The sequence below is a fragment of the Sinocyclocheilus grahami genome, unplaced genomic scaffold, assembly GCF_001515645.1.
Source record: "Sinocyclocheilus grahami isolate Dianchi unplaced genomic scaffold, SAMN03320097.WGS_v1.1 scaffold121.1, whole genome shotgun sequence".
NCBI classification, from domain to species: Eukaryota; Metazoa; Chordata; class Actinopteri; order Cypriniformes; family Cyprinidae; genus Sinocyclocheilus; species Sinocyclocheilus grahami.
Genome location: NW_015505300.1, coordinates 1663790 through 1678688, shown reverse-complemented (window position 1 = coordinate 1678688; position 14899 = coordinate 1663790). Strand labels below are relative to the sequence as shown.

The 14899-nt window shown below is 38.2% G+C and overlaps 2 protein-coding genes across 5 annotated transcripts in view; both read left to right on the top strand.

The window, feature by feature from the left end:
• Nucleotides 1-27: 27 nt before the first annotated feature.
• Nucleotides 28-5646, top strand: LOC107589859 (zinc finger protein 414-like). The gene is made up of 5 exons (XM_016278426.1): nt 28-168; nt 549-612; nt 1251-1625; nt 4056-4208; nt 5223-5646. The coding sequence occupies exons 2-5, from the start codon at nt 606-608 to the stop codon at nt 5297-5299; spliced, it is 612 nt and encodes a 203-aa protein (XP_016133912.1). The 5' UTR covers nt 28-168; nt 549-605; the 3' UTR covers nt 5300-5646.
• A 589-nt stretch (nt 5647-6235) lies between these two features.
• Nucleotides 6236-14899, top strand: part of LOC107589857 (protein ENL-like) — a 10653-nt gene continuing 1989 nt past the window's right edge. The window contains exons 1-12 of one of the 4 annotated variants that reach the window (XM_016278422.1): nt 6236-6345; nt 8293-8473; nt 10160-10242; nt 10868-11011; nt 11117-11154; nt 11524-11611; nt 12954-13562; nt 13645-13729; nt 13810-13918; nt 14095-14194; nt 14474-14548; nt 14740-14811. In XM_016278422.1, coding sequence (XP_016133908.1) covers nt 6334-6345; nt 8293-8473; nt 10160-10242; nt 10868-11011; nt 11117-11154; nt 11524-11611; nt 12954-13562; nt 13645-13729; nt 13810-13918; nt 14095-14194; nt 14474-14548; nt 14740-14811 — 1596 coding nt within the window. In that variant the 5' untranslated portion in view covers nt 6236-6333. Of the gene's footprint in view, nt 6346-8292; nt 8534-10159; nt 10243-10867; nt 11012-11116; nt 11243-11523; nt 11612-12953; nt 13563-13644; nt 13730-13809; nt 13919-14094; nt 14195-14473; nt 14549-14739; nt 14812-14899 lie in introns of those variants that run through there. The other 3 variants (XM_016278423.1, XM_016278421.1, XM_016278424.1) reach the window with 3 other exon arrangements.

Below are 14899 nucleotides of genomic sequence, written 5' to 3'. Positions count from 1 at the left end.
AATCAAAGACGAACTGGAAAACGGGAACGTGTGTTCTCGCGATATTTACTGATGAACGTAACGCACGTAGACAGGGTGGAAATACAATGTAGCTAGATAACCGCTTTCATTTGAATTCATTTCTGTTTTTGAAAAGAAGCTTTAAAAACGTTGAGAAATCCAGTCAAAGTAAGTGCCATAGTAACTGCACTATAAAGAATTGCTCTTGAACACAAGTATTCTAAGCAGATAATGTGATGGTTTGTTGTTGTTTGGCTAGCTCGTGCGTCTGCTCGATTGATTGTTTACGTTGGTGAGATGTTCTGTTAGTTTGGATCAGCTGATTGCTTATTGTTTAATGCTCAATGGATTGCTTATTGTTCTTATTGTTTATTGATCAAGTGCATGCTATTCTACTATTTGCTTTTAAATCGAATGTGTTGTTCCTCTTGCGCACCCAAATTAGAATTTACTACGTGCCATTCACTGAAAGTGTGCATGAGCATTACTGAACTATATCATATTTTATCACATTTATCTAGTCTAAATTAGGACAATTGTTATCCTAGAGTGCAGGTCTGGCTGAAGCAGGAACCATCCCACTACCTCAGCTATAAGCAGTCACCATGGAGGGTATGCCATTATCAGTGCTATGCTTTAATTAGCTGTTTCAATGTCCATGCAAATTAAAGCCCAGCATAAGCAGAACTTGTATGCAATGTTCCACTAGGCTGTCAAATGTCCTGCTCGTTTTATGGGTGCAAGAGGACCTACAATAGTCTCTAAGCAGATAATGTGATGGTTTGTTGTTGTTTGGCTAGCTCGTGCGTCTGCTCGATTGATTGTTTACGTTGGTGAGATGTTCTGTTAGTTTGGATCAGCTGATTGCTTATTGTTTAATGCTCAATGGATTGCTTATTGTTCTTATTGTTTATTGATCAAGTGCATGCTATTCTACTATTTGCTTTTAAATCGAATGTGTTGTTCCTCTTGCGCACCCAGATTAGAATTTACTACGTGCCATTCACTGAAAGTGTGCATGAGCATTACTGAACTATATCATATTTTATCACATTTATCTAGTCTAAATTAGGGCAATTGTTATCCTAGAGTGCAGGTCTGGCTGAAGCAGGAACCATCCCACTACCTCAGCTATAAGCAGTCACCATGGAGGGTATGCCATTATCAGTGCTATGCTTTAATTAGCTGTTTCAATGTCCATGCAAATTAAAGCCCAGCATAAACAGAACTTGTATGCAATGTTCCACCAGGCTGTCAAATGTCCTGCTCGTTTTATGGGTGCAAGAGGACCTACAATAGTCCAGAAGCACTGAAAAATCATCTTCAGGACCATCAAAAGAACACTGCCCAGTCTCTTCCAGGTATAACTAACCCCATACTTGCAGGGCCTGCAACTGTGCCCCTTGCCATTCTAAATCCTGCTTCAACCCAAAATCTTCCTTGCCAACCAGAATCTCCCTACAGCTCCTTTCCACCCACTCTGTCTCCTGTTAACCCAGCCTTTCAGGCAGATCTGGGCCTACAGCAGCAGCAGAGGTCTCCTAGGTCTGGTCCTCCCAGTCTGCCCGCTTCACCGCCGCTGCCATCATCACCGGGATCAAACGCAGTCTGGAGGAAGAACCAAGGTGAATGAATCTCACAAATCTTTCTTCTGTGAGTGAGGAAAGCCGACTTAAAGAAAGTGTCATTGCTCACAATGGGTTTCATTCACTAACTGTGCGTACGCATGAATTTGTGCGTGAGATCTGATCATGATTCATCAATAATTTTCATATTAAAACTTCTAAATGTAATTTTAAATTCTAAATGTATTGAAAAAATGTCTAAAAAGAAAAAACAAAAACACGTTAGCATGACATTCTATAAATAGATACACAACTGGTCAAGAGTTTGGAATAATAAGAAAAATGGAGTTTGGATTTTTTAAAAATGTTTTTGAAAGAAGTCTCTTTTGCCCACCAAGACTGCTTTTATTTGATCAAAAATACAGTACAAACAGTAATAGTTGTCATAAATATCATTAATGTTTTCTATTTGGATATATTTTAAAATGTAATTTATTCTTGTGATGGTAAAGCTGAATTTTCAGCATCATTACTCCAGTCTTCAGAGTCACATAATCCTTCAGAAATCATTCTAATATGCTGATTTGGTGCTCAAAAAACATTTATTGTCAATGTTGAAAACCGTTTTTGTGGGAAACAAATATTTTTTTACATGATTCTTTGATGAATAGAAAGTTTAATAGAACAGCATTTATTTAGCATTTTAATCTTTTGTAACCTCATGAATGTCTTTACTGTCACTTTTGAAAAATGTCATATGTTAATGTTTTTTAAATAATTCATATTAAAAACAATCAAAAATAAATTATGCAAAAACTACTTACCCCAAGCTTTTGAACAGTAGTGTATCATGATTTCTACAAAAATATGAAGCAGCAAAAACTGTTTTCAACATTGATAATAATAATAAATGTTTCTTGAGCACCAAATCAGCATATTAGAATGATTTCTGAAGGATCATGTGACACTGAAGACTGGAGTAATGGCTGCTGAAAATTCAGCTTTGCCACCACAGGAATAAATGTTGTTTTAAAATATATATTAAAATGGAAAAAAGTTATTTTAAATTGTAATTATATTTTAAAATATGACTGTTTTTACTGTATTTTATTTTTTTTTTTAAATGCAGCCTTGGTGAGCATAACAGATTTTTTCAAAAACATTATCAAATTGTAATTATTCCAAACTTTATTTTTCCCAGATAACTAACCTTGGGCATGCATTTCACTCATTTAGAATAATCCAAATTCATTCAACAAGGTAATGAACACAAGTATTCAAGTACTTGTGTTCACAAGTACAATTCATTTGCGTATGCACTCGTTGTGAACTAGGCAGACATTTTTGATGAGAAGTTCTCTTTTGCACATAAATATGAATAATCCACAGAATTATTATTGAATGAGACCCAGTGTTCCTTAAATCATCCTACATTTTAGACCCTGTTCACCTGTGTATTTTCCAGTTTGCTCAACTGATCTCACCTGCTTATCAACAGGTGTGAGTCCTTATGAAAGGGAATTTGTAAGTCACTTGGGGGGGGAAATGCCTAAGCCATGGCCGCTTTGAGTGAACCGTGTTTTGTCATGTTGTACTGTCCTGCCAGACCCGCCTGGGCCCCTTTTGCACAGATGGAACTCTCCGAGCAGTCAGAGTTTAAATAGAGGTGAAGTACAGGTGAGGCACAGAGAATCCACACACACATTGCTTGAGGGAACAATCAGATCTTCCTTCAAATGATGCTTTAGATGCTAATCCTCCTCCCCTTCCCCTGCTCTAACTGGGCTCAGTGTTTCCCTGGTTGTGCCATCTAGCTGTACAACTCGGTCCACTCTCATCTGATCCTAAACGCATATGTCTGGGTGCTTCACTAACATGTAATAAAACATCAGAGAGTGTGCTTTCAGGGCCAGTGCTCCTTTACTTCACTTTTTCCCTTTCCCATTAGCATTTTGCAAAAATCAGGGGATCATTTCTGGCAAGTGATGGTGCTGTATCATCATAATTGACCATGTGTGGAGAAGTTGACAGCTCTTGCTAATTCCAACACCTTTGTGCCCATGTTCATCTGTCTAAACTGGGTTCATTGATGCTTTTCATTGTGTAAATAATATATTGCTCTTGTATATATGAGCCGATGTCAGTGATCACTGGGGTTCTTTTTCCAGCTCAGTCTAATACCTTTACTGGTGAAGGTTTTTCTGTCTGTCTACAACAGGTGTGCCCAAACTCGGTCCTGGAGGGCCGGTGTCCTGAAGAGTTTAGCTCCAACCTGAATTAAACACACCTGAACCAGCTAATCAAGCTCTTATAGGCATACTAGAAACTTGAAGGCAGGTGTGTTGAGGCAAGTTGGAGCTAAACTCTGCAGGACACCGGCCCGCCAGGACCGAGTTTGGGCACCCCTGGTCTACAGACATTCTCAATGAATATAATAGTCTTTGAGTTAGTTTCGATTTTAATGATTCGCCCATTAATTAAATCTGTCAGGTCAGTCCTTCAACTGCCGCATCCTGTGGGAGCACACAAGAGGTCGGTACAGTTGCCTACAATGTGGCCACTGCACCCCAGACCGGGGAGAGATGACCGCTCACATTGAGGGCCAGCACAAGAACCCAGGGGGCAAAGTGAACAGTGATCATGGTATGACTTCTGTACTTCATCGTTTTATTCTAAACATTTTAATGAATGAAGTGCACTTTTTATTTGATCTCATTGCCCAAAAATGACAATTCTCTCATTTACTCACCCTCAAGTTGCTCCAAACCTGTATGAATTTCTTTCTTCTGCCGAACACAAAAGATATTTTGAAGAACGTGGGCAACCAAAGAGTTGACGGTAGCCACTGACTACCATAGTATTTTTTCCATACTAATAGTCAGTGGCTACCGTCAACTGTTTGGTTGAATTTTCATTTTCGGGTGAACTATGAGTCTGCAGATTTTGGTTAGTCAGAGTTCGCAGTTTTCATAGTTCAATTAGGACATTTAAGTAATTTTTATAAACGTGCCTTAGAAAAAAACATTACTGGTGTGCATTTTGAGACTAAATAAAGGCACTGATATATTGTAAGATCAGTCAGAGCAGGTTTCTTTCAGTTGAAACAGCTCAGATTTAGAGTTTAGTCTGGGATTAGGCTTAAGCCTTGTCTGTAAAACTGGGGGATAGTGTATGATGGGCAAAGACTGCTTTTAGTTTCAGACTATGAATCTATCCAGTCAATGGATATTAAGTATTTTCAGCCAATTTTAGAACATGTGGTTTTCATTTGTCATTTGTCTAGGGTTAGGGGCAAATGTTTCTGCATGAGTTTTTTCTTATTGGAAGGATTTGAGTCTGATAATATATAATATGATCCTCAGTTGTTTAGTGTATAATGTCCAAAGTCAGCAAATGCTTTAAAATATGTTCCAATTTTAAGTCATGTAGTGTATGGTTTAAAAGTTGTGTAATGTATGGTGCCCAGTTTATCTCTGTAACCATTTACAAAGTCAGCAAGTATATGATACATAGTTTTTTTAAGATTTAGATTTTTTTAAACTCTTTAGATTTTAAAAGTCTTGCCGTGTAGTGTATTCCAACCTTTAGCCTTTTGAAAATAATTACAGAATATAGGGATGTCATCTCACCAGACTGAACCTTCTGTGTATTTTACAGATACAGAGATTGGCACCGCATCTTTACTGGCTAAGACTTCACTGCAGTCTGAGAACTCAACTTATACACAGCTCTAACATGAAATGAGATGCTAAACCTGCTGATTGACAAAGAACTGTTGTAGTAGCATTTTATACAGAGGGAGAAACTCAATGTTTTCATTTCACAGACAGTGTGGACTTCAAGCATCTGTGGTCTGGATCTGTCCATATCACTATTCAAACGCATGAAGTGCTGCATGCCTTGTCTTCAGTAAGCATTTATGAGTCATCTAGACTAAAAAAATGTCTTGTTAGGTTTCAAGTAATATGGAATGGCATATAAATAAACTCAGTAATATTATGTCACCTACGTTTTTATTTGACCTTTTTGCAGTATCTCCATTAGAGAACAGTATTCAAGAGTGAACAATTTAGTTTTTTTGATCAGTTGTTTTTCTGTAGTGTTTACTACTTGCAAATAAAAACCTCTCGGATAAACTAAATTGTGAAGTGAGTTAATCTAATTTTACTTTGAAATCTTACATGAATATCTGTGGAGGCATGTGTTTCTTAAATGATTTAATAGTCTATACCAGTGGTTCCCAAACCTGTCCTGGAGGCCCCCCTGCCCTGCTTATTTTGTATGTCTCCCTAATCAGACACACCCAAATTAGGTCTTGTAAGTCTCTACTAACGAGCTGATGAGTGGAATCAGGTGTGTTAGATTAGGGAGACATACAAAAGGTGCAGGGCAGGGGGGCCTCCAGGACAGGTTTGGGAACCACTGGTCTATACAATGGTATATATAGTAATCAAATAGAAATAAATACATTGAGAACTGCACGAAAGTGACTGAAAAACTTCCGTAAAATATACAGTGAAGGGTGGAGTGGCTTTAATTATTTGCATAGTGTATTAGCAAATAAATAAAGTAGATGAAAGATGTGGAAGAAAGACACGGGTAGATGAGAGCCATTTTGCTTTTATTTTAAAATCTCTGTGTCGCGGCCACTTGTTCAAACTGTTCAGTTTCTCCCTTCACACTCCCATCAGAGTGTGTTGCGAGGATGCACATTCAATCTACTTCAACGCTTTTGTAAATAGATGAAACAACCGGAACATAGGCAACAATGGAGAACATGGTAATAAGACTTTACTGACTCTGCCAGACAGCCAGTAGTAAGGAATATGCATGTTTTTTTAATCAATAAAGCATATCAATTGAAAGACGCGAGGCCAACGTTTCTGTGAAGGTGGTCAGGATGCTAACTTAGCCCGCTAGTCTTTTTTTTTACGAGGCTAAAAGCAGGAAACCCGCGGAATTACATCAGTGTTTTATGAACATTTTTGTTGTGACGAAGATATGCTTACAGAAACCAATATCCTTTTATAAACCTCAGCGTTTGGCTTATAGGACAGACCGACTCTTGAGTTCCAGCACTCACTAGCTGCCCAGCTAGCCCGGACCTGTCTCAAAACCTAGTGAACTCCCTACATAGACAGCATTTTGGGCGCCTTGGGAGCGCGCGAGCGTTCGAACGCTTCCAAGATTAAACATGCTGTCTAGGTAGGGTGCTCACTAGGATGAGACACCAGCAGGAGGAAATTCTTCAATTTCAGGGTTGGACGGATGAGTAATGTTGCCTTGTATATTAAAAGCAAAGCTTAGACTCTAAATATTGCGTGTCAGAATATTCAATCTGCTGTGTGCATCTGTAAATGATTAAAGAAAAGTCTAGCTCTTATTTGACATGCAAGTGTAAAATGAAATTCTGCAATGGCTTTGAAGTTTAAGTAACTACATGGATATAAATAATCACAATTAATTAATTAAACAATGAATTTTAATAAATAAATACCTCAGAGGTCTGGTCAGTACAGAATGAGGACTGATTCAGTAACATAATTGAAATATAGTATATATGTTACGTATATTAATATACTATGGGATGTTGATTTACCTACAGTGTTCAAACTTTAAAAACTACTACACTTTTTTACATTTTATATCTATCTAGATAGCCGTCCATCTGTCTATCTATCTCTCTCTCTGTCTGTCTGATAGACTACATAGCTTTAAAACTTTGAAATGTCAAGGTTTTAAAACTACTGGCCAGGCTTTCTCAAGCCAGCATAAAGTATGAATTGACCAGCTTTTTTATCTAGTTATTTTTGACATGCACGTCTTGTGTTGTTTAGTATTATGCAGTCACTGTAAAAATGCTTTAAGTACAGCTAGGATACAAACTCAGCCAACATTGGCGAGGAATTTATTAACCACTGAGCTAACGCACACAAGCCTTTCAGTCATTTTGTCTCCATCCATACCAAGAAAAGTTGTAAACAGTAAAGCATCACACACATGTAGAATGTCAGAGGACTGTGAATTTCCATCTCTAGCTGTCAGAGAGCAAAAGCTGGTTGATTTCTCACAGATGTAAGCTGTTGATATAACACTGGTGTCGAGAAGTTGGTCAAGAGCTTCTTTGTCTCACTCAGAGTTATACGTGTCACTCACTGATGAAGTATTGCAATCTTTTCTTCTACCCCCCCCCTCAGTTCAACAGTACTACAGTTGTAGGACTCATATTCAGAATAGAGAAGACTGACAGATGAGTTATTTTTGACATGCACGTCTTGTGTTGTTTAGTATTATGCAGTCACTGTAAAAATGCTTTAAGTACAGCTAGGATACAAACTCAGCCAACATTGGCGAGGAATTTATTAACCACTGAGCTAACGCACACAAGCCTTTCAGTCATTTTGTCTCCATCCATACCAAGAAGTTGTAAACAGTAAAGCATCACACACATGTAGAATGTCAGAGGACTGTGAATTTCCATCTCTAGCTGTCAGAGAGCAAAAGCTGGTTGATTTCTCACAGATGTAAGCTGTCGATATAACACTGGTGTCGAGAAGTTGGTCAAGAGCTTCTTTGTCTCACTCAGAGTTATACGTGTCACTCACTGATGAAGTATTGCAATCTTTTCTTCTACCCCCCCCCCTCAGTTCAACAGTACTACAGTTGTAGGACTCATATTCAGAATAGAGAAGACTGACAGATGACTTCTGCTTTCCTCTTGTTTCAGTGCACTGTGCAGGTGAAACTGGAGCTGGGACACAGAGCCCAGTTAAGGAAGAAAGTCACTACCGAGGGCTTCACACATGACTGGATGGTGTTTGTTCGGGGCCCAGAGGCATCTGACATCCAGCACTTTGTGGAGAGAGTTGTCTTCCACCTTCACGACAGCTTCCCAAAACCCAAGAGAGGCAGGTTTTAATTTGAGTCAACTTCGTAACACTGTGACTTCATAGAGTACTCACAGCCATGTAGGTTTAAGTCCCTTTACATCAGAATTAAAGAAACCATTTGTGTGTATGCCCATTTTCTTCTGTTGAGTTATCATGTCTAATCTGCCTGTTTAGCTCATGCTGTTGCCCAAGCTAATATACTTTGTAGTTCCACCAAACGACTATATATCTGTCTCTATTATAGATCAGTGATTCAGATCTAAATGTAAGATTTATGTTTATGAATTGCATATAACATTTCTATCTATTTGGATTACAGAGTTTTTTAAGTCATGCAATGAAGCAAATGCACACCTTTGTTAGAGAAAGAACTTAAAGAAGACATATAAATGCACTCTTATTTAACCTTCTTTTTATTATCAACATTTCGGCAACAAGCCTTTATCAAGGTACAGAGTTTTATCATAAGCTTAATGTAATGCATATTTGTCAGACATACAATGAAACGGGTAGGATTTCTCCTCTTGTTATTAACCATTTGCATCTATTTTATTTGATTTAAATAATAATATTTTCAAAATGCATTTACTCAAATTGCTTAGAATTAGCATAAATCTGTTCTTTGTGAAAACAATTAAATGTATTCAGTTAAAAGTATTAACGTGGTTAAATATGGCTAGCTGTGGAACAAGCAATATTGAGCTAAAATGTATGAGACTGAAGCAAATTGGATTTATTGATGATAAATATATAAACCTAGTTATTGTGTTTTTAAAACGCATTCAGTTTATTAGTACCCATTTCATTTTTGTAAGAGAGACAAATATGTCTCACAAATTCTGTCATTATTCATAATTTATACCTCATGTCAGTCTAAACCCGGACTTACTATTTAATAATTAAGATATTATTAATGCAACCTGAGTGGTTTCTGTCCCTCTATTGAAAGTCCAAAACTTAAAAGATCAAAAAAGGTTATAAAGGCATCTTAAAATGAATCCAAATTAATTGAGTAATTTAATTCAAATCTTGTAAAGAGATATGATTATTTTATATGATGAACAGAATTAATTTAGGCTTTTATTTGCATATAAACAATGGTGAACTATCCCTTCAATTCCTTGTAGGTATGTTTCACGAATGAACGTTCAGCTATTAAACCAATTTTTTTTGTGTCATGTCTGTGATTCGATGTTTATTTGCCACAAAGTAAAAAAGCTGGACGAACATCCTCTAAGTGTTGTGATTTCATTCATTTTTGCCAGGTGTTGTATTTGAAGGTGTGTCATTTTTTGATGTTACTTTCTCCTATCCCAGTTAAATGTGCAAAGACAATTATAAGTTAGCCGTTTGTAGGTTGAGTTCCCAAAATGTGTAAACACTGTGTCTCGGGTGCTTTCAGAATATCTCCCTATTTGTTTGAGTGGTCTGATATGTCGACCTCTGGCTAAACCAATGATGTGGTTTGGGGGCGGGGCTACCAGATTATAGGAGTGCTGTGGAAACCTGTTCGGAAAAAAAATGGTTATTTTTGCAATTCCATTGTGTCATTAGTGGCAAAGAAATAGTACACTTCACCATATTGTAGTATGTACATGTAAATAGTACATTCTAGTGTCATATTTCTTTTTCAGGTGCAGATATTAATATTTGTGTAGATGTTAACTATACATCTTCACTTTGTTTTCTTTTTTTATTTCACAGTTTGTAAAGAACCCCCATATAAAGTGGAAGAGTCAGGCTATGCTGGTTTTCTCATGCCTATAGAGGTCTATTTCAAAAACAAGGTGAGCACATCCCATATCGACAGCAGTATCTGCATTTCTTTAACTTTGACATGAATAACTGTCATTTCAAGCAAAATGTAAGAAAAGTTAAGCACAGTGTTGTACTCAGTCTTTATAGATGTGTGATGGTGTGTTATGTTTAAGCGGTTTGTTGCCAGCATTGGAAAAGTGTTGTGACGAAGAGTTTTGCAATTCAGTAAAGGTAAAGGTCACACAACTAGGTGAACTAGTTGGGAACTGGGAGCTAACAGATTTTATAGACACGTTAACAGAAAATTGGCATGCAGCTATTGAACTACAGAGAACTTGGAGGGGGTGTAAATGGTAAGAATATGTACATTTGTATGTCACTTTAAGACTTCTGTTTCGTATCATTATCATTTTGTATATTTACTTTTCCAGAATCTGTAGTGGAATATTAATGGGGGTTTTCCATTTTCTCTCTTGTTTCCTGTAACGTAATCAACCAAAGAGCGTACTTTGATCTAACTTTACTGTAAATGTTACACATACTGCTAGAATGAGGTTCAGGTTTGATACTGATGTTCATACTTTTATCAACACAATTTCTTTCAATCTTTTTTTAATCTATAAAGCCTGAGCATGCTTGTCTCTTCTATCACAGGAGGAGCCTAAAAAGGTGTGCTTTAATTATGACCTTTTCTTGAACCTGGAGGGCAACCCACCTGTCAACCACCTGCGCTGTGAGAAGCTCACATTTAACAACCCCACACACGAGTTTCGACGCAAGCTGGTCAAGGCTGGTGGGGTGAGTGGGACTGTTTGTCTTTGCTTTTTCTGTACCTCTACAATCAGCTCTTTTCAATGGATTCTCACTCTCTCTCTTTCTGTTCGGATGTTATTCTTGTCCCAGGCTGTGGTTATTCCTGAGGGAGCAGAGATGATGCCAAGGCCGAGTCCAGATTATCCAATGCTGCCTACTATTCCACTCTCCGCCTTCTCAGACCCCAAGAAGATCAAGTCCTCTCATGCAGTAAAGGTTAGTAATAAAGTCATTCTTTGGTCAGTAAGTTATTAAAATTATTTTCAAAATGTATTTAAAGTGTTTAAGATGTTCAATATCCTATATGTTTTTGCTTAAAGGGAAAAAATTAACATTCTATCACCATTCTTCCCGTAGTTAGATTTTTACGTTATGCAGATTTTTCAGTCCCGTTCCAGTATGATTCTATCCCACACTGGTGTGTGTCATAGGCTGTATTTTACAATTCCCACACAGATGACACAGCAGGCAAAAGGAAGGTGCTTTCCCTTGCTGAGGCCGAGTCCAGATTATCCAATGCTGCCTACTATTCCACTCTCCGCCTTCTCAGACCCCAAGAAGATCAAGTCCTCTCATGCAGTAAAGGTTAGTAATAAAGTCATTCTTTGGTCAGTAAGTTATTAAAATTATTTTCAAAATGTATTTAAAGTGTTTAAGATGTTCAATATCCTATATGTTTTTGCTTAAAGGGAAAAAATGAACATTCTATCACCATTCTTCCCGTAGTTAGATTTTTACGTTATGCAGATTTTTCAGTCCCGTTCCAGTATGATTCTATCCCACTCTGGTGTGTGTCACAGGCTGTATTTTACAATTCCCACACAGATGACACAGCAGGCAAAAGGAAGGTGCTTTCCCTTGCTATCACATTCAGCTGTGAACTTTAAGTACTGTAGGCAAATAACATTCTGTACTTTTAAAAATTAAATACATTTGATTAACCATTAATTACAGAATGTTAATATTTTGGGTGAGCTATTTGAACTTGAAGTTTCCGTAAATAAGGTTTTGAGTGGTGCCTCTCGATACAAAGCTCACTACCACAGTAGTATTCTGGGTGGATATGTAACTGCTTCTGAGGGGCTGTTTACACGACAACGTTTTCAAACTTCAAAACTTTTTATGCGTTTTGACTGTTCGTTTACACCACAATGACGTTTTGGGGACTGAAAACGCATATTTTTGAAAACGGCACCGTTATCGTTTCCGTGTAATCACCCAATATGGGAATCTTTGAAAAAGGTGACGTCATGCACGTGTGTAGTACGTGTTAGGTATGTAGACATGCACAGTACGTGTCAATTTTAAAGGCAAGCACGAACAAGCATACACAACAATGGCGGAGTACATGGTACTGTTGTTGCTGCTAAAGAGTTTGGTGTGGATTTACTTCACCAATATTACAACCAACAGCGGAGACGCATCATATACAACCACAACATATAATTTTCACTTCCCTACAAGTACTGTTTACTAACAAGGTGACAGCGCCAACTACTGGCCTGGCATACGTAATACAGCGTTTTTGGCCGTTTTCGCGGATATGTGTAAACGTGAATCGTTTTGAAAATGTTGTTGTGTATACGTGAAACTTTTTAAAAACGCAAGGGAAACACATCGTTGTCATGTAAACATAACCTGAGTATGTATTCAAAGATCAGTCATTTTAAAACTTTTATTGTAGGAGTCGAGTAAAGATGGAGGAAGTGGGAGCAGCAAAGGCCGTGACAGCGCCAACTACTGGCCTGGCATACGTAATACAGCGTTTTTGGCCGTTTTCACGGATATGTGTAAACGTGAATCGTTTTGAAAATGTTGTCGTGTATACGTGAAACTTTTTAAAAACGCAAGGGAAACACATCGTTGTCGTGTAAACATAACCTGAGTATGTATTCAAAGATCAGTCATTTTAAAACTTTTATTGTAGGAGTCGAGTAAAGATGGAGGAAGTGGGAGCAGCAAAGGCCTCAAAGCCCATAAGGCAACCAAAGAGCACCGAGAGCACACACGAAAGGATTCAGAGAGCAAGGCCACGTCTAGAGAGAGCGACCGTGAGAGTGGCAAGTCTTCACGAGACCAGTCGTCATCCTCTTTTTCAAAGAAAGCCCCAGATGGCAGAGGAAAAGTTGAAGAGAAAACAGTGCCCAAAGCAGCATTCAAAGAGCCCAAACTCACAGTCAGAGAGTCCAAGATGGATGGCATGTCTCCAAAAGGTGGAGGAGCAGTGACAGGCGGAGGGGGACAGCTGGACACTCGTGTCCCGAGCAAGCGACCCACGACTGCCACAGAGTCTCCAAAGCTGAGTACCAAGAAACAGAAGAGGATAGGCTCTGAGGGCATGAAGGGGCCTGTGAGTGGAGGCTACAGCAGCAACTCTCCCCGCATTACCTCAACAACACCCTCCACGTACCCTGAGAAGAAAACCCCTAAAGATAAAGGCCACTGGGCAAAGATGAAACCAGAGGTGCAGGAAGTGAAAAGGCAGCCAAACTCCGACGAATCCAACTCTGAAGATGAAGCCTCTTCCAAATCAGAGGTATGTTTTGGTATTTCGATCAGCAGAACATGGATTTGAATGGACTTGAATGTAATGAAGCTCAAGGATGTTGTTTATTTAGCGGTCGGCTCCATCCAGTCCATCTAGTTCCAGCTCCAGCTCCAGCTCTGATTCTGACTTTGAGCCGTCGCAGAAGCAAGGCCAAGGTACTGAGTTTAATCATGAATTGTATGATCAGTAGTGTGTCCCCTCATTGAGTTTGGTTGAACGTGATGATTGTGTCCAGGGTCACTTCGTTCTATGGTGGAGGATATGCGCTCTGAAGGCTCTGATGATGACAGCAGCTCTGAGGTTGAGACGCCCATGAAGGCGACTCCACCGAACCAGGACTCTCGGTCTGTGCCAAGGACTTTGTATTTGATCTAATTTGGTCTTGTTTGAATTTCAATTCAATTTTCTTAAAAAGGAAACATGAAAATCAAGACAAATTTCTGCACATTAATATTACCATAGTCTTGTTGTACTGAATCCAGTTTATATTCCTTTCATAAGTTCATTTTCATGTTTCCAGTTTAAGCATGGACAGTGAGAGTGATGTCAATGAGGAGTCCCGTCCTCCCAGCCAGGAAGCCCCCTCACCTCTACCCAAACTCAGCTCAGCAAACCTAAAGGTAAGATTGGCATTGCATTGCAATGAAACTTTGGACCGGTTTATACACTGAAAATAAATTGGTGCAAGATTTACTTTGAAACAATTTTCACTTGGAAATTGCTAGTAAATTTCACAAATAATTACAAAGAAATGGCAAGTAACACATGGAACTGAAAATTAAATTTTAAATAAGAAAGACTGGAATAGTATTTTTGTGTAAAATATGCTCGAATAATCTAAAAAAAAAAAAATTGTTTATATTTGAATTTGATTTTAAATAGTTTGTATCCTTTGTCAGATGTTAGGAAAAAAGAGCCCAGATTCTTGCACCCGTGAGAAGGTGCTCAAGAGGGGATACGACAAGGTAGGAAGGGTAAATAACTGAATCATACTCATCCGTGGCTAAAATACAGAATTGTATTGCACATAAAACTACACTAGTTAACATTTTGAAGTGGATCAAAATGCATTCTTGTCTTAGGACAACTTTGATGAACCTTTTTGATTCACTTCAAATGTTGACTACTGTACAATGGAGGTTTTAAATGAGTGATCTGATTACAGGCTTATACAGAGGAGCTTGTGGACCTTCATCGCAGGCTGATGGCTTTGAGAGAGAGGAACATTTTACAGCAGGTAAAATGAACTTTTCTCTTTATTTGGGTGTATTTTAAGTGATTCTTAAGTTAGGGAAATGTTTCTGTAATTAGCAAAAAAAAAAAAA

Excerpts from the sequence above, each read along its gene's own strand:
- LOC107589859 (XM_016278426.1), top strand. Across the intron at positions 1,626-4,055 it reads AGTCTGGAGGAAGAACCAAG|GTCAGTCCTTCAACTGCCGC; the intron begins GTGAATGAATCT and ends TAAATCTGTCAG. Across the intron at positions 4,209-5,222 it reads CAAAGTGAACAGTGATCATG|ATACAGAGATTGGCACCGCA; the intron begins GTATGACTTCTG and ends TGTATTTTACAG.